The sequence below is a fragment of the Jaculus jaculus genome, chromosome 3 (genome assembly GCF_020740685.1).
Source record: "Jaculus jaculus isolate mJacJac1 chromosome 3, mJacJac1.mat.Y.cur, whole genome shotgun sequence".
Classification (NCBI taxonomy): Eukaryota; Metazoa; Chordata; class Mammalia; order Rodentia; family Dipodidae; genus Jaculus; species Jaculus jaculus.
Genome location: NC_059104.1, coordinates 106,177,148 through 106,194,166, shown reverse-complemented (window position 1 = coordinate 106,194,166; position 17,019 = coordinate 106,177,148). Strand labels below are relative to the sequence as shown.

The window sequence follows — 17,019 nt, the reverse complement described above, 5'->3', positions numbered from 1 at the left end:
ACATCACCAGGCCTGACAGTAAATAACATTCTTTTTTAAATTTTTATTTATTTGTGTGTATGGACAAATGCATGTGTTTATGAGCCCACATACATGCACATGAGTGCTCCCATATGGGAGCAGAGACCCAAGAATCACTGGAGCTCCTAAAACAAACAAAACAGCAAGCCCCAGGATCAGTAAGAAGGCCCCATTCAAATAAGAACAGGCGGAAGAGTAATAGTGCTGGACACCTGACATTCCACTTAGGCCACTGCAGGTTAAGCATATGTGGCGCTGCGTGGCCGCATACACGTGTATGTAAATGACCCCCTCCACTCCATACACACCAACCCAATGGAGAAAAAAAGGAATAACAGATTCTAGTGTGGAAGTGGATGAAACAGAACCCTTATTCACTTATCAGTGAGATGTAAACTGGTATAGCCACTATGGAAATCAGTATGAAGGGTCCTCAAAAAAAAAAAAAAAAAACCCATGGTCAGGAAACTCACAGACTTCAGAGAATGGGCGTGCCAGGGCTTCCAGCCTCTGCAAACGAACTCCAGACTCGTGCACACCCTTGTGCATCTGGCTAACATGGGACCTGGGGAACTGAGCCTCGAACCAGGGTCCTTAGGCTTCACAGGCAAGCACTTAACCGCTAAGCCATCTCTCCAGCCCTGACTATGTATTTTATTGATGATCAAAAGCCATGTTTTCATAACCAGTCTTCAGTGATTTTAATGAGAATCATCTTCATATGGATAATACCAAGACCTTAAAAATCCCAATGTAATTCATTAGTTTATTTGCTCCCAAAAGCATACTGTTACAAATCAGATGCCTGTATATTGATCAAGTTAATGTCTGACTGACTACCCTACTTATTATTACTTACTGTACCTCCAGGTTAAGTCTTGATATCTGTGTAGTGGTTTGAATGAGATGTCCCCCATAACTTCATGTATTTTGAATGCTTGGGACCTGGATAGGGGCAACTTGGGGTGTGAGAAGTGGACCCTTGCTGGAGAAGTGTGTTGCTGGGGATGGGCTTTATGATGTTACAGCCCAGTTCCCCCTTGCGAGAGCTAGTTTACTCTTGCCTGCTATTTCCCAGTGGCTGTGGCGAGATGCGGTGCTGAGCCTCTGGAATGCCATGCCATGATGGAACTACCCTCAAGATCATAAGCCAAAATTAACCCTGCCCCAGCAACAAGAAGGTAATTGGTAAACTTAGGTAGTGCCTTCTTTCTTCAAAACTGTTTTGTCTATTCTTGCCTTTTCATTTTTATCCTGGTTCCATATAAAATTGGGAAGTTTTTAAACTTCCCATTATGATTTACATGTGCAAATATACTAAATTCAGCTGTCTCGTGGGTTAAGAATTGGCACACTTTTCTTTCAATACTGCCTCTTTCTACTCATGACTAGGGTTCTCTCTGTACTGGCTAAGGTCTTTTTAAAATGCCTTTTTTAAAGAGACTGCTTATCATTTTCTCCATAAAAATCATAATAATTGAGTTAGGCATGATGGTACATGCCTTTAACCCCAGCATTTGGGAAGCAGAGGTAGGAAGGCCACCACGAGACTACTGAATGAATTCCAGGTCAGCCTGGGCTATAGCAAGACCCTACCTTAAAAAAAAAAAAAAAAAAAAGTAAAAAGAAAAAGTAATTAGTTGTTACTTTCTGCTGAACCATTACGATTGTGTAGCTATTGTAAAGACAGGTCCATAATTCCTAGTTCATAACTTAACATCTTAAAAGCACATTAAAACTGAAATTTTAATTAATTTTTGTGAAAAATTACCAAAGAATATAAGACTATCAATTATGGCAAATTTATTTATCCCATTTCATATGAATGTTCAGACATTTCTCTAAAAAACATTGTTTTGAGGTGTCATGATAAAACTTTATGTAGAAAATTAAATCTTAATTTCATAAAACTTTATGGTATTATTAAAGTTTTTTGTCAATGACTGAAAAGTTATTCTTAGCTGATAGGCAATACAAAAACAGATGGCTGACTAAGATTTGGTGTGTGGGCCATAATTTGATACAGTCAATATAAGCAATCTTAATAATTCTAAATAGTATTTCTGTCCAGTCCTTAAGCTTTTCTGTCCGACAGAGTCCCCTGGTCAATGCTGAATAGCAGCAATGATATGTGTAGTTCTTGCTCCTGATCTTAAAAGCAAAATATTCATAATTAATACATTTACAATAGCTTTCACTACAGGATCTTTCTTATAGTGAGCTTAAGAGGTGTTGCTTTTTATTTTTAAATCTCAAGTGGTTGTGCAATTTTAGCAAATGCTATGTTTAAATTTATCATGGTTTTTCTCCCTTGGACTATTCATGTGATTGCAGCAGACAATGCTTGTTCTTTGACCACCAAAATCTACCAGATTTGGGGCTACAGTATTTCTTGTAACTTAGCGACTAAACTCACTGTGGTAGTTTGAATTAGGTATTCCCCATAAACTTATGTGTTCTGAATGCTTGATTTCCAGGAGGTAATTTAGATGGGAGGCTTGTTAGAGGAGGTGTGTTTTGGGGGTGGGCTTAGGGATATTAGGCCAGCTGCTGTTTGCCACCCACTGTGGCAAAGGAAGTGATGTCCAGTCTGTTTTACCATCCTTCTGACATCATGGAGCTTACTCCCAAGACTGTAAGCCAAATAAACTTTCCTCCCATCAGCTGCTTGTGGCTGGACACCTTATGCCAACAACTTGAACCCAACTATAACAGAAAATTTATACCAAGAAGTGGGATCACTACTGCTAGAAACCTGACAGTGAGCCTTGTGGCTTGGAGTTCACCAATAAGACTAGACTAGCTAACCAGCAAACTCCAGAGATTATCTTTTCGCCATCGCCACAGTGCTGGGATACAACTGCCCTACCATGCCCAGTATTTTACATGGGTCCAGGAGGTGGAACTCAGGTGTTTATTCTTGCAATTTTCTCACTGAGCAATCTCACCACCCCAGAAAAGAAGTCTTAAGTCCAAGTTTGTAAGTTTTTCAAGGATTACTTTTTAAAATTTCTTTACAACTTAGTCAATTTTCCCCAAAGAAGTATGCTGGCATCAAATCAGAACACTATTTCATTTTTCAATACATCTGGGGGAAATGGCTCTTAAAAATACTGGTAATATGTGTGAAAACTATCAATAAAAGTTAAAAATGTCTTATAAACAAATTTGTAAACATTACATATTTTTTCTGACCCTTAGATCTTTAATTGTTGTAAGCAAGCTTTTACTGTAGAACTTTTTTATGATTTTGACATATTTTTCAAAGTTTGCTACTAATACGTATAAAACACTGATTTTACTTATGTCTGATATTATTTAATTATTAAAAATTTACTTTTTTCTTATCCTTATGCCTTATTTTTTCCCTTCTTTTTCACCAATTTTACCCTGTTGAGTCTTTAAAAATTCATTCCACAGGATATTTGTGCCAGAAAATTCTAACTATAAAGAACAATTTTCTTTAGATATGTAACTGGCCTGGCATAGTGGTGCATACCAGTAATCCCAATGTGAGCACTCAGGAGATTGATACAGGATTATGAATGCAAAGCCACCCTTTCCTGGGATATACACACACATACACATACGTGTGCGTGCAAAAAGAAGCATCAAAGAAAATACCTCATTTTATTAGACAAAGAAAGAGCATTTACCCTATAACAAACAGAATAAGTCTTAGTGAATAAGAATGACATAATTCTGAAAGTAAGAAACTGTTCATAGTACACAAATCTAAAATGTATTTGTACTAATACAGCTAGTGTCAATGCTACAATTATCAGAAGAGTGCCAGGCATGAGCCTTCCAGGCGTCTCAATGTTTTCTCCTAACAAAATTTACATTTATTAAAAACTAAATATGTACCAGATTTCTAGCTTGAGAAAATAACCATTCCTGTTTTATATAAAAGGAAATCAATAGCTAGATGGATTGAATTAGCCCATCAAAGGTCACCTAGTTTAAACAGGAGAGCTAGCATAAAAATTGAAGACAATATGGGCTGGATAGATAGATGGCTTAGCAGTTAAGGTGCTTGCCTGCGAAGCCTAAAGACCCAGGTTCAGTTTCCCCAGTACCCATGTAAGACAGATGCACAAGATGGAGCATGCATCCGGAGTTTGTTTGTAGTGGCTACAGGCCCTACTGTGTCCATTCTGTATCTGTTTCTTTCTCAAAGAGTACATAAAATTTAAAAAAAAAAACCACACATTAAAAAAAGTTTAAAAGCTTGAACTGAAATTCATGAATTTTAACCTTAGCTGTCACAACTTATGATTATGTCTCAACCACATGATTCTTCGTCACTGCTCACATAACACTGAATAGTAAGAAAAATATTTAAAATACACTTACTGGTTTCGGCATTTTCCTTTCCTTTTTGTTACCCTCCTTAAGACTTTTTCACTTCTATAAACTGTATTGTCACCTAGTAAAGAAAAAAAAGTATAATTCATTATCTTTATGTTATTAGCTCTAACATGCATACACTAAGATAAAAAGTAAAACATTTTAAAATCTCAGCTTAAATAATATAGTCTTCTCTGCTTCTAATTTCCAATGTCTTTTAGCATTTCACATTCCACACAACTCAAATAAAATAGCACAAACAATGGTAATCTATTAAAACTTTACATTACAGACAATACAGCAAGGAAACATGATTACTAAGCACCCAAAGGATGCCTTTCAGAGCCAGGTTGCTCCCTGTTCCCAGTGAAGTAGAGAAATAAATAGTAAAAAGTATAGATAATAAAATAAAATAGAAAATTAATTAATAATAAAAATAAAATAAGATAGTAAAAAGTAAAAAAGATGGGTGGTCTCAAAATTCTGAAAGACAGTGTTCAAGAATACTTTTCAACTATGTCTCTAACAAAAAAAAAAAATTCTAATTACTATGATTATGGATGTATATGTTCATGTATATGTGAGTGTGTGAGTGAGGGTAAGTGTATGTGGAGATTAGATGACAACATTCAAGTCAGTCTTCTGCTTGAAGGCAGAATTTCTACCTGCATTCTTGCTCTGCGATTGTTCACTGCTGAGCTCACCACAAGTTTCCAGAAGTTTTCCTGTCTCTACCTCCCATCTCACCATCAGTGGCAACTGCTGGGATTGCAGAAGCCTGTCATGGCTTCTGGATTTTTAGATGGGCTCTGAAGACAAACATGGAAACTGAGGCTGGAGTGGTTAGCACTTTATCCACTAAGCCATGTCCCCAGACCTTACTGAAAAGACTACTGAAATGTATAATCGACCTCAAGACCAAAGTTAAATTATATCTTCAGCCATTAACTTAACAAAGCTTAATAAAGGAGAACCTTCCTATTGTCTTAGGGTAAATGTTCTTATATCTAACAATACTGGGTTTGGCCTCCTAACAAATCCATCAAAAAGCACATACATACATACATACATACATACTATATATCTCAAAAATCCTTCATCATTACTAATTGTCCAGCTAAAAAATATTATTCTAATTTAAAAACTTAGTATGAGAAGTACTACAGGAGATAAATTGAGAATAAGCTTATCTAGATAGTATCTCTACCAAGAAACTTGTAGGATCTGCTAAATTTATATATACACTAATATAAGGCCATTTCTTTAAATTTTAGTCAAGAACATGCTAGTACACCTCTTAATTTAATTGTTTCTTTCAATGTAGGGTCTCACTCTAGTACAGGTTGACCTGGAACTCACTCTGTAGTCTCAGGCTAGCCTTAAACTCAGTGATCCTCCTTAGTCTTCCAAGTGCTAGTATTAAAGGACTACACCACACTTGACCTTAAGATACCTCTTTATAGAAAGAAATTCCTCCAGTTATGGAGTTTGCTTTTTTAAAAAAATATTTTTATTATTTGAAAAGAGAGAGAGAGAGAGAGAGAGAGAGAGAGAGAGAGAGAGATATTAAAAAACAGACTGAATGAGTGGGCAAGGACGAACTCTAGACACATGAAAGACTGTGTGCATCAGACTTTAAATGGGTACTGGGGATTCAAACACAGGTCATTGGGCTTTCCAAGCCAAGTGTCCTTAACTACTGAGTTATCTCTCCAGCCCCTTTTTTTTATTTTTAAATCTGAGTTACTAGACAATGACCTCCAGATGGAGAATAAACCCCTTCTCATTTAACTTATTCCTAGCCCTTTTATCTTCCTGTATTTTATTTTTTAATTTTTTGAGGTAGGGTCTCATTCTAGCCCAGGCTGACCTGAAACACATTCTGTAGGCCCAGGCTGGTCTTGAACTCAGCCATCCTCCTACCTCTGCTTTACAAGTGCTAGGACTAAAGGCATGCACCACCATACCCTCCTAGCCCCCTCCTGTGTTTTTATGATGTATTATGACAGACCACTTTTACTATATCTATTTTTCATCCTAAATATTTTCCCCTTCGTTCACACCATATCAAGAAATCAGGTCTTGATTAAAATAGCTTATAAAAGATGATAGAAGACACTTGTAATCCCAGCACTAGAAGGAACAATTGAGAATTCCAGGCTAACCTGGGCTACATGGTTAAGTCTGAGACCAGCACAGGATAGGCAATAAGGAGGAAAGGAAAAAAAAAAACCTTCAAAATTGACTTGTTTTCACATACTTTATTTCTAGGAATCCCTGTTACCTCCAGTTTTGTGTGGCTAACTCAGCCTACTTAACCTACTTAATGCCTAAAGGATTGTCTCAAATATGAAATGGTGCAAATATAAACTGGTAAATTTAAGGCTGAGTGACTTACATGTTTCCAGAAACCCAATCATAGTGTTTACTCATGTTTTCTGTATTTATTAGGTGTGAAGTTATGACTCTCTTCAATCTTAACATTAATTTTTTCATTTTTTCTTTACTAGTCTTGCCAGAAATCTGCCCAGATTGTTAGTCTAAAATCACCATTCAATTTTATTGACAAACTTTATTGTTTGCTTTTGTTAATTTCTGTTAAGTTTTCCTCAGTACTTTCTTCTGTTATTTTGGTCCTATTTTAGGTCATTTTCTATTCCTAAAAACTTAAAAATTCATCTAAATGTTTTCCAATCATTTTTCTTTTCTAATGTATACGTTAAGATAAGCTAAATGAGTATAGGGTAACAAAATACAAAGCAATTTCATTACTGTGCCATGAGACGATTCAAAATATTTTTTATAACCTGAATGTGGTGGCATACACCTTTAGATCCAGTACTTGGAAGGCTGATATAGTAGGATTACCAAGAGTTTGTGGCCAGCCTCGGAGTACAGAATGAGCCTCTAGGTCAACCTGGGCTAGAATGAGACCTTACCACAAAGAAGAAAAAAAAAAAAAAAAGGAAAAGAAAACATGTTAATTTCTAGTTAGATGGTTCAGTGGTTTTTAAAGCACTTGCAGGCAAAGTATGACAGCCCTAGTTCAATCCCCAGTATTCACATAAAGCCAAATACACAAAATGATGCATGCATTCTAGTTTTCTCTTCTCTCTGTGCAAATAATGTTAAAATAAATGCTGATTTATAGCATTTACCAGCATACTTTTATATCTAAAATTTGTTCTATAAAATATGGATTTAGGAAGTTTGCTTCCTTGACATTTAATAGAAAAGTTTTATAACAAATACACTCTTGATCACTCTTTGAATTATAACAGGTCTTCAAGTTACATTAGCAGTTTTAATTCACAGAGTACAATACCATAAATTCACCTCTCTTTTTTTGATGTTTTATTAGTTTTTTGAGGTAGGGCTTCAGTCTAGTACAGGCTGACCTGGAATTCACTATGTAGTATCAGGGTGGCCTCAAACTCACGCGATCCTCCTACCTCTGCCTCCCAAGGGCTGGGATTAATGGCGTGCACCACCACACCTGGCTAAACTCACATTTTTGCCCCAGTAAAAACTATACATTAGGAAGTACACACACATAAATTATATAGTACAGGATTCAAGTTATACTAAACAGAAATTTCCAAGCAAAATAACCCATGTTAAAGTTTTAGCCTTAATAACAGAGCTGTACTAACAGAAAAAATTACATAAGGCAACTTAAAAATTAGGATATTACACAAGCTAACTGAGCTTTCAAAATCCATAAGCCCACTTGATAAGAATTATGAAAGTTAAGGTCTAACAAAAAGCCTTCACAAATATGTATATGATCAACTTCTTTTTTTAAAAAAATATTTTATTTATTATTTGAGACAGAGATTGGGTACGCTAGGGCCTCCAGACACTGCAAAGGAACTCAAGACACATGTACCACCTTGTGTATCTGGCTTATATGGGTACTGGGAAATCAAAACTGAGTCCTTAGGCTTCACAGACAGGTGTCTAATCCATCACTCAAACCCATTATCTTCTTTTTCTCTTTTTTAATGTATAATATTATTGACATCTTCTATACTCACAGACAATAAATCTTAATTCCTTCCCCTCTCCTAATTTCCCTTTCACAACTCCATTCTCCATCATATCCCTTCCCTCTTTCCACTAGTCTTTTATTTTGATGGCATCATTTTTTCCTCCTATTACGAGGGTCTTGTGAAGGTATTGCTAGGCACTGTGAGGTTTTGGATATCGAGGCCAATTTCAATCTGGACAGTTGCAATGTATCCTTCCTTTGGCTCTTACATTCTTTCCACCACCTCTTCCACAATGGACCCTGAGCCTTGGAGGGTGTGAGATGTTTTAGTGCTAAGCACTCCTCCATCACTTTTTCTCAGCACTACGCTGCCTTTTGGGTCATCCTAGTAGTCACTGCCATCTGAAAAGAGAAGTTTCTCTAACCAAAAGTGAGAGAAGCATTGATATATGAACATTAAGTGTACTGCTTACTGGGCAGTTTGGTGGGCATAATACATGTATTTACCAAGACAAGAGTGAGTAGATTTTACACCCCTCAGGCTCATGACCTCCCCTGACATAGGCTTTTGATTAGGTTTTCAGTACTAGGCATGTATTATTTCCCATAGAGTGGGCCTCCAGTCCAATTAGAGACAGTTGGTTTCCCTAGAGCTGACAGGCCACTACTGCACATTTTTACTCATTTGGCCTGAATGACCAAACTTGAGGCTTCCAGTGTCCACTCTTTTCACCACTGATGACTTCTGTCTCCCATAAGGCTGCATGCAGTGCAGCTTTTTTGAGCTTTCAGTTGGCTCGTCTGTAGGGAAGAGGTTTTCAGCTCAGCCCCAGCTTGATTTCTCAGGCACCTTGCTGCCTAGGCATGTGAAGTCTTCAGCAATGGGGTCATATCATGTATTTCTCATGGGAAACTGGGGGCCTTAGCAATGGCCTGTAATGTTTTAGAGACAAGGACATCCCCAGCCAACAACTCACTGGAAGGTATCCCACCCTTGGCACTGAAAGTTTGCAAGTAACAATCTATGGCTTTGAGATGTGCCATTATCCAAAAAAAGTTGGCTTTCATATATCTTATTCAGAATATCTTGAATTTTGATTGAACCTCTTCCCCACCCGTCTTTTACACAATCTCTTCCCCTGGTCTCACTTGGGCCATTCCATTCCCTGTAATCTGTTCTTCTACTTACATATGTACAATACCATCCCCTTAAGTCCTTCCCTCTCCTCCCTCTCTTACAGCTTTTTACTAGCTCACTAGACTCTGCTACAGATATTTGGTTCCAGCTCACACACAAATCTACACATTTGTAGCTAGGATCCACATGAGAGAGAACATGTGATGTTGGCTTTCTGGGCCTGAGTTACCTCCCTTAGTATAATTCTTTCCAGATCCATCCATTTCTCTGCAAATTTTTCTTGAACACTGACTAAAACTCCACTGTGTAAATGTACCACATCTTTATTATCCATTCATCTGTGGAGGGACATCTAGACTGGTTCCATTTCCTAGGTATTGTGAATAGTGCAGCAATAAACATGGCTATGCAAGTATCTCTAAGGTAGTGAGATGAATTATTAGGATATATGCCTAGGAGTGCTATAGCTAGATCGTATGGTAAATCCATTTTTAGCAGTCTGAAGAACCTCCACACTGATTTCCACAATGGCTGGTCCAGACTACATTCCCATCAACAGTATAGAAGGGGTCCCTTTTTTTCCATATCATTGCCAACATTTATTGTCAATTGTTTCCTGATGATAGCCATTCTGACAGGAGTGAGATGGAATCTCAAAGTAGTTTTAATTTACATTTCCTGGATGGCTAATGGTGTAGAACACTTTTTTAGATGTTTATATGCCATCCATATTTCTTCTTTTGAGAACTCTCTATTTAGTCAATAACCCATTGGGTTGTTTTATTTCTTGTTTTTTTTTTTTAAGTTCATTGTATATTCTAGATATTAATCCTCTGTCATATGTATAAGTAGAAAAGATAGCCTCCCATTCTGTAGGTTGTCTCTTTGCTCTAGTCAGTGTCCTTCACTGTACAAAAGCTTTGTAATTTCATGAGATCCCAGTGGTTGATTACTGGTTAGATTTCCTGAGAAACTGGGGGATATTCGGTTGCCTATGCCAATATGTTCAAGGGTTTCTCCTAATTTTTCCTCTAGCAGTTTTAGTTTCAGGTCATTGATCCATTTGGACTTTATTCTTCCTTCGATGTATAGATACCCAGTTTTCCAAGCATCGCTTGTTAAAGAGGCTATATTTTCTCCAATGAAATATTTTTTGCCTTTTTGTCAAAAATCAGATGGCTGTAGCTGCTTGGAATAACATCTGGGACATTTATTCTAATCTATTGATCTATGTGTCTGTCCTTGTGCTAGTACCATGATGTTTTTGTTACCATGGGTTGCATATATTTTTAAATCAGTATGGTGATACCACCAGCTTTATTTTTGGTGCTCAAAATTGTTTTGGCTGTTTGAGGTTTCTCTGTGCTTCCAAATGAATTTTAGGATTGTTTTTTATTTCTGTGAAGAAGGTCATTGGGATTTTCATGGGAATTGCATTAAATGTGCAGACTGATTTTGGTAAGACTGACATCTTCACAATATCGATTCTTCCAATCCAAGGACATGGGTTGTTTTTCCATTTCCTTGTCTTCTGCAATTTCTTGCTGAGTGTTTTAAAAGTTCTCATTGTAGAGATCCTTCACTTCCTTGGTTAAGTTTATTCCAAGGTACTTTTTTTATTTTTAGAGGCACTTGTGAATGGGAGATTCCCTGATTTCATTCTCTGCATGTTTGCTGTTGGTATAGAAGAAAACTACTGATTCCTATGTGTTTATTTTGTGTCATGCTACGTTGCTAAAAGTTTTTATCAGCTCTATCAGTTTGCTGGCAGAGTCTTTAGAGTCCTTTATGTATAGAATCATATCATCTGCAAATAATGGTAACTTGATCTCTTCCTTTCAAATTTGTATTTCTTATGAGTATCCCTTGCCTTATTGCTATGGCTAAAGACTTCCAGTACTATGTTAAATAAAAGTGGGGACAGTGGACACCCTTGTCTTGTTCCTGAATTTAGCGGAAAAGTTTCATGTTTTTCCCCACTAAGTATTATGTTGGCTGTAGTTTGTCATAAATAGCCTTTATTATGTTGAGATATGCTCCATCTATCCCCAGTTTTTGTAGGACTTTTACCATGAAAGGGTGCTGGATTTTGTCAAATGCCTTTTCTTCATCTATTGAGATGATCATGTGATTCTTGTCCTTCAGCCCATTTGTGTAGTGTTTATTATTTAACAAATTGTGTGTGTTGAACCATCCCTGCATCCCTGGGATAAGGCCTACTTTGTCAGGGTGAATAATATTTCTGATATATTCTTTTATTTTTTTTTGTGACTTAAAGTTTATTTTTTTTAAAGGTGGTTATTTTTGCAATGCCAAGGTTATAGGATTGTATGAAGAAGAAATGTATCTCCTTTTCCTTAAGCAAGCTTTTTTTTAACTTTCTTCATAAAGGCAAAACTTTTTGTTAATCTCATAGATAATGATAGAAAACAAGTGAACAAGCTTTCTCCAAAGGACTATACAGTAAAAATTTTAGGTTTTATACCTACTTATGGTCTCTGTCATGTATTCTTTTATAACCTCTTAAAAAAGTAAAAACCATTTTTAGTTTGTACCATACAATAAAAACACTAGGCTAAGCTTGGTCTATGAGTGGTAGTCTGTTGGCCCCTGGTATAAAATATCTACTTTGTCTTGTCAGAGAAACGGCTCTCTCCAGGCAGCTATTGCCCAACGCAGGGCAGGACCTGATTTACAAGTGAGCATTGTTAGACAGAAGTAGACATGAAGAGTCTCTGATCACTTGATTCCATCTGTTCATTTCATAAATGTGCTAAACACCTACTATGTACACTTGTTTTAGCAAGATTTTTCTCCAGTGTTCTCTACAAAACAATTCTTCTAGTTTCTCTAAACCAGAATTTAGGTTTTACAGCCTAATTTTAGGTAAAATTAGAATTAAAATCAAGAGGGAATTCATGATTATAAAAAAATGAATCTAGCTAACAATATCTTTTCAGTCAATATAAGTACATCCTTCTTAAAATCACAGTCTACATGAGGAAAAATATGTAACGCTATTATGCTATTAAAAAGATACCTTTTTACCCCATACTTTATTGTGTATGTGTAGTATTGGGGATCAAATCCAGCTAGTACATGCCAAGGAAGCACATTACCACTAACTACATACCCAGCCCAGGTTGAAACTTTTTGAAAAAAATATTGCCACATCCATAACACCCTCAGACAATTCCTTCCCACTTTCCTAATTTGCTGTCATGTCATAAAATGTGGATCCAGGCAGGGCTCTTTAACAGCCATTTCAGCCATAAACTATTACTACAGCCAAGCATGGTGGCTCATGTCTGTAATCTCAGCACTGAGGAGCCTGAGGCAAGAGTACTGTCATGAGTTCAAGGCCAGCTTAGACTATTGAGTGAGATTCTATCTCAAAAAACAAAAACAGATTAACGGGCACATATTGCCTCCAAAGCAATTTGCAATTCTGCTTTTTTTTTTTTTTAAATCATAGAGGGAATGAATAGACATGCTTCCTCCAGGATAAAAACTGTTAAATGTTAGCTTTTTGAATCAAAAATGAGGGACACCTTTAAAAAATAAAAAGCCAGAAGGAACACAGAACCTCAGTATTAAAAAAAAAATAAAGGTTGCCCCTATTTAAGATCTTTAGTGAAGACACTAACTATAGTTGATTGCCCACACCACCAAAACATAGCACGTTTTGTAGTTCAAAGTGACTGTGATTTTCCTTTTGACAATTTAAACAGAAGGACCAATGCCTTGGGAGATCATGGGAAATGTAATGGCCTCCCATTTCTCTTAAACACATGTACACAGAATCAGTCCATGGGTAGAAGAGTGGGCCAGTGTTATTGTTTCCTTTCCCCTCTCTGTGTCCTTTTCCTGTTCCTTGTGCTACTGCTTGGCTAGTTTGTCCCTTTCTCTCTGCAGCTTGTCCTGCTCCTTCTTCCTCTGGGACTCATCCCAAAGTGAGTCTCACTCCAGTTTCCAAGCATTGAGAACATCTTCCATGTTGGTATTTCAGAATAGGGATTTGTCAGAACCACTGTTCACTGTCGAGGCACCTGAGTCACCCTTTTCATCTGCCTCGTCCTCTTCATCTGTCACATCAGCATTCTAGGACAGCTTTTCTCTGTTTCTCTTCTTCTGACACCATCCTGGGCTTCACAACAACCTGAGCATGCTTCTCAATTAGGGTAGTAATGGCCTGCACCTCATCTTCTTTTTTCACTTTCATGACAACATTCTGCGTTCCAGACCATCGTTCTACAATTTCCTTGCAGATATCAAGGAGGGAATCTTCTTGCAGGAAAGCAGAGAGGATACCCTGCAGAGCGTCCAGCCTCTCTTCCTCTTCTTCCTCCTGCAGGACACTAAGGATGTAGGCACTGTACAGGGCTTGGTCCACTCCCAACGCCTCCAGCCGACCGTCCAGGCAACACCCAAAGCCCCGCTGTCTCCCTCACCGGAGGTTGCTTCGGCCGCTCCGCTGGGCACCACCATCTTGGGGCCAGGGTCCTCTCTTTCTGATATATTCTTATGTTTGCCAATATTTCGTTCAGAATTTTTGCATCTATATTCATGAGAGAGATTGGTCTGTAATCTTTGTTTTTCTGTCTTTGCCTGGTTTTGGTATCAGGGTGATGCTGGCTTCATAGAAGGAGTTTGGCAAAATTCCTTCTTTTTCTATTTAAGGAAAAATTGAGAAGCAGTGGTGTTAGTTCTTCCATGAAGATCTGGTAAAATTCACCAGTGAATCCATCTGGGCCTGGCCTTTCTTTAGTTGGGAGGCTTTTTATAACTGTACTTGTTATAGGTCTATTTAAATGGTTTATCTTATCTTGATTTTGGTAGTTCATATGGATCAAAGAAACCATCCATTTCTTTCAGACTTTCAAACTTAGAGGCATATATATTCTTAAAGTATGTCCTTATAATTGTTTGAATTTCTTTGGTATATGTTGTAATGCCACCTTTTTCAACTCTAATTTTAGTCTCTTTTTCTTCTGGTCAGATTTGCTAAGGGTTTATCAATCTTGTCTATCCTTTCAAAGAGCCAACTCTTGTTTCATTGATTCTGTGGATTTTTTTGGGGGGGGGGTTCTATTTCATTAATTTCTACCCTAGTCTTTATTATTTCTTCCAATCTACTGATATTTGGTTTGCCTTGTTCTTCTGTTTCCAAGGCCTTAAGGTGAAGCATCAAACTACTTATGAACTCTCTAATGTCTTAATATAGGTACTTAGAGCTAAAAATTTTCCTCTTAGGACTGCCTTCATTGTGTCTTTGGTATGTTGTATTCTCATCATCATTTGATTCTACGAATTTACTGACTTCCTTTATTAATTTCTTCAATGACTCATTCATTATTCAACAGTATACTATGTAGTCTCCATGAATTTCTGTATGCTCTGTACCTTTTCCTTGATGCTGATTTGTAGTTTAATCCCACTGTGGTCTGATAGGGCACAAGGAATTACATCAATTTTCTTGTATTTGCTTTGTGTCCTCATATATGGTCTATTTTGGAGAATGATCCATGTACTGGTAAGAAAAATGTATATTCTGCAGCATTTGAATGGAAAGTTCTGTAGATATCTGTTAGGCCCATTTGTTCCATGACATCATTTAATACAGATGTTTCTGTTTATTTTTTGCTATGATGACCTGTCAATTGATGACAGTGGGGTACTGAAGTCATCCACTACAACTGTTCAATGTTATCTGTGACATGAAGTCTAATAGTGTTCGTTTGATGAAACTGGGAGCCCCCATGTTAGGTGTATATACATTAAGGATTGTAATGTTCTCCTGTTGAAGAGTTCTTTTGATCAGTATAAAGTAACCTTCTTTATCTTTCCTCACTAATGTTGAAGTCTATCCTGTCAGATTAGGACAGCAAGCCCTGTTTTCCTAGGCCCATTTGCTTAAAATATTCTTTTCCATCCTTTCACCCTAAAACAGTGTTTATCTTTTATTGAGAGATGAGTTTCCTGGAGGCAACAAATAGAAGGATCCTGCCTTTTCATCGGCAAGCCTGTGTCTTTTGGTTAGGGCATTGAGGCCATTGATATTAAGGGTTATTATTGAAAGGTATGTGTTTATTCTCCCTATTCTTCTTGTTTTATAGTGCTTCCTGAGTGACCTTTACTCTCTTTGTTTTACCTGTTATGTGAGTATGATTTTTTCATTTCCTCATAAGTGTACTCTGCTTTCTCTTCAGGGTGAAAGATCCCTTCAAGTATTTTCTATAGAGCTGGCTTAGTTGTCATAAATCCCTTTAACCAGTTTTTGCTGTAGAATGTCCTTATTTCTCTTTCAACTTGGATAGCTTTGTGGCATAAAGTAATCTTGGTTGATAGTTGCTATCTTTCTGAACTTGGAATACATCACTCCAAGCCTTTCTGGCTTTTAAAGTTTGTGCTGAGTAATCTGCTGTTATTCTGATGGGCTTGGGTTTACCATTGTAAGTGACTTGATTTTTGTCTCTAACTGCTTTCAATATATATTTCTTTGGTTTTTGTGTTTAGTAGTTTAATTATAACATGGTGAGGAGAGGTTTTTTCCAGGTTTTGTCTGTTTGGTGTTCTCAAGGTTTCTTGTATCTGCACTGGCATTTCCTTCCCAATTTGGGGGGAAATTTTCTTCTGTGATTTTGTTGAAAAGCCTCTGGATTGAAATTCTTCTTCTACTATACCCTGAATTCTTAGTTTGATCATTTCATAGTGTCCTGGATAGCATGAAATTCCCATTCATACCTTCCTATTAGCTTGTCTTTCTTTTTTTTTGTACTGTATTAATTAGATCTGCAACCTGGTCTTCTAGTTTAGATATTCTGTTCTCTCCTTCATCCATTCTACTAGTGAGTCTTCCCACAGAGTTTTTTATTTGACTGATTGCATTCTTCAGAGCTAAAATTTCAGCCTGGTGTTTCTTCAATATTTCTATTCCCTTACTCAAATCCTGTAATGAGCTCCTTATATATATAAGCTGGTTTCCTGCATTCTCTTGGAATTCCTTCAGGAGTTTGTTTCCTTCTTTAATTCCTTTGTTTGTTTTCTACTTTGATTTCTTTGAATATACATAAAATCATTTTTTAAATCTTTGTCAGACATTTCGTCTAAAACAGTCTCATTGGGGGTCATTTCTGATGGATTTATAATTTCTGGTGGGGTTATATTGTCTTGATTCTTTGTGTCTTGATTTATAATGTAGCAATTTTTACATCCTGAGTTGATTTAATGCTTAGGTTCTCTAATTATGTATGGTGCTCTTAGACTTGGAAATCCAACTTTATGTATCTTCCGAGTAGAAGGTTAAGGTACCGAGAGTATCTCTTGTACTCCAATCCAACCACAGAAGTAATCCTAGGTGTTGAGTATGTCTGCTATCAAGTATTCTAGTGGGCTGGGTGGAGCAATTTACTGCTAAAATTCTAAAATACAGCTGAGCAATACACACATTCAATAAAAAACCAGCACAGAGGATGCAAGTGTGGGGATTGAAACAAACAGATAAAATAACCTTCCCAAG

At 37.0% G+C, this 17,019-nt stretch overlaps 1 protein-coding gene and 1 pseudogene across 1 annotated transcript in view; both read right to left on the bottom strand.

Annotated features, from left to right (window-relative positions):
* Rdx (radixin) overlaps positions 1-17,019 on the bottom strand; it is a 101,138-nt gene that overhangs the window by 68,901 nt on the left and 15,218 nt on the right. The window contains exon 2 of the mRNA XM_045144938.1: positions 4,378-4,450. Within this exon, the coding sequence (XP_045000873.1) occupies positions 4,378-4,389 (12 nt within the window). The 5' untranslated portion in view covers positions 4,390-4,450. The remainder of the gene's footprint in view (positions 1-4,377; positions 4,451-17,019) is intronic.
* On the bottom strand, positions 13,334-13,988 carry LOC101613944 (annotated as a pseudogene).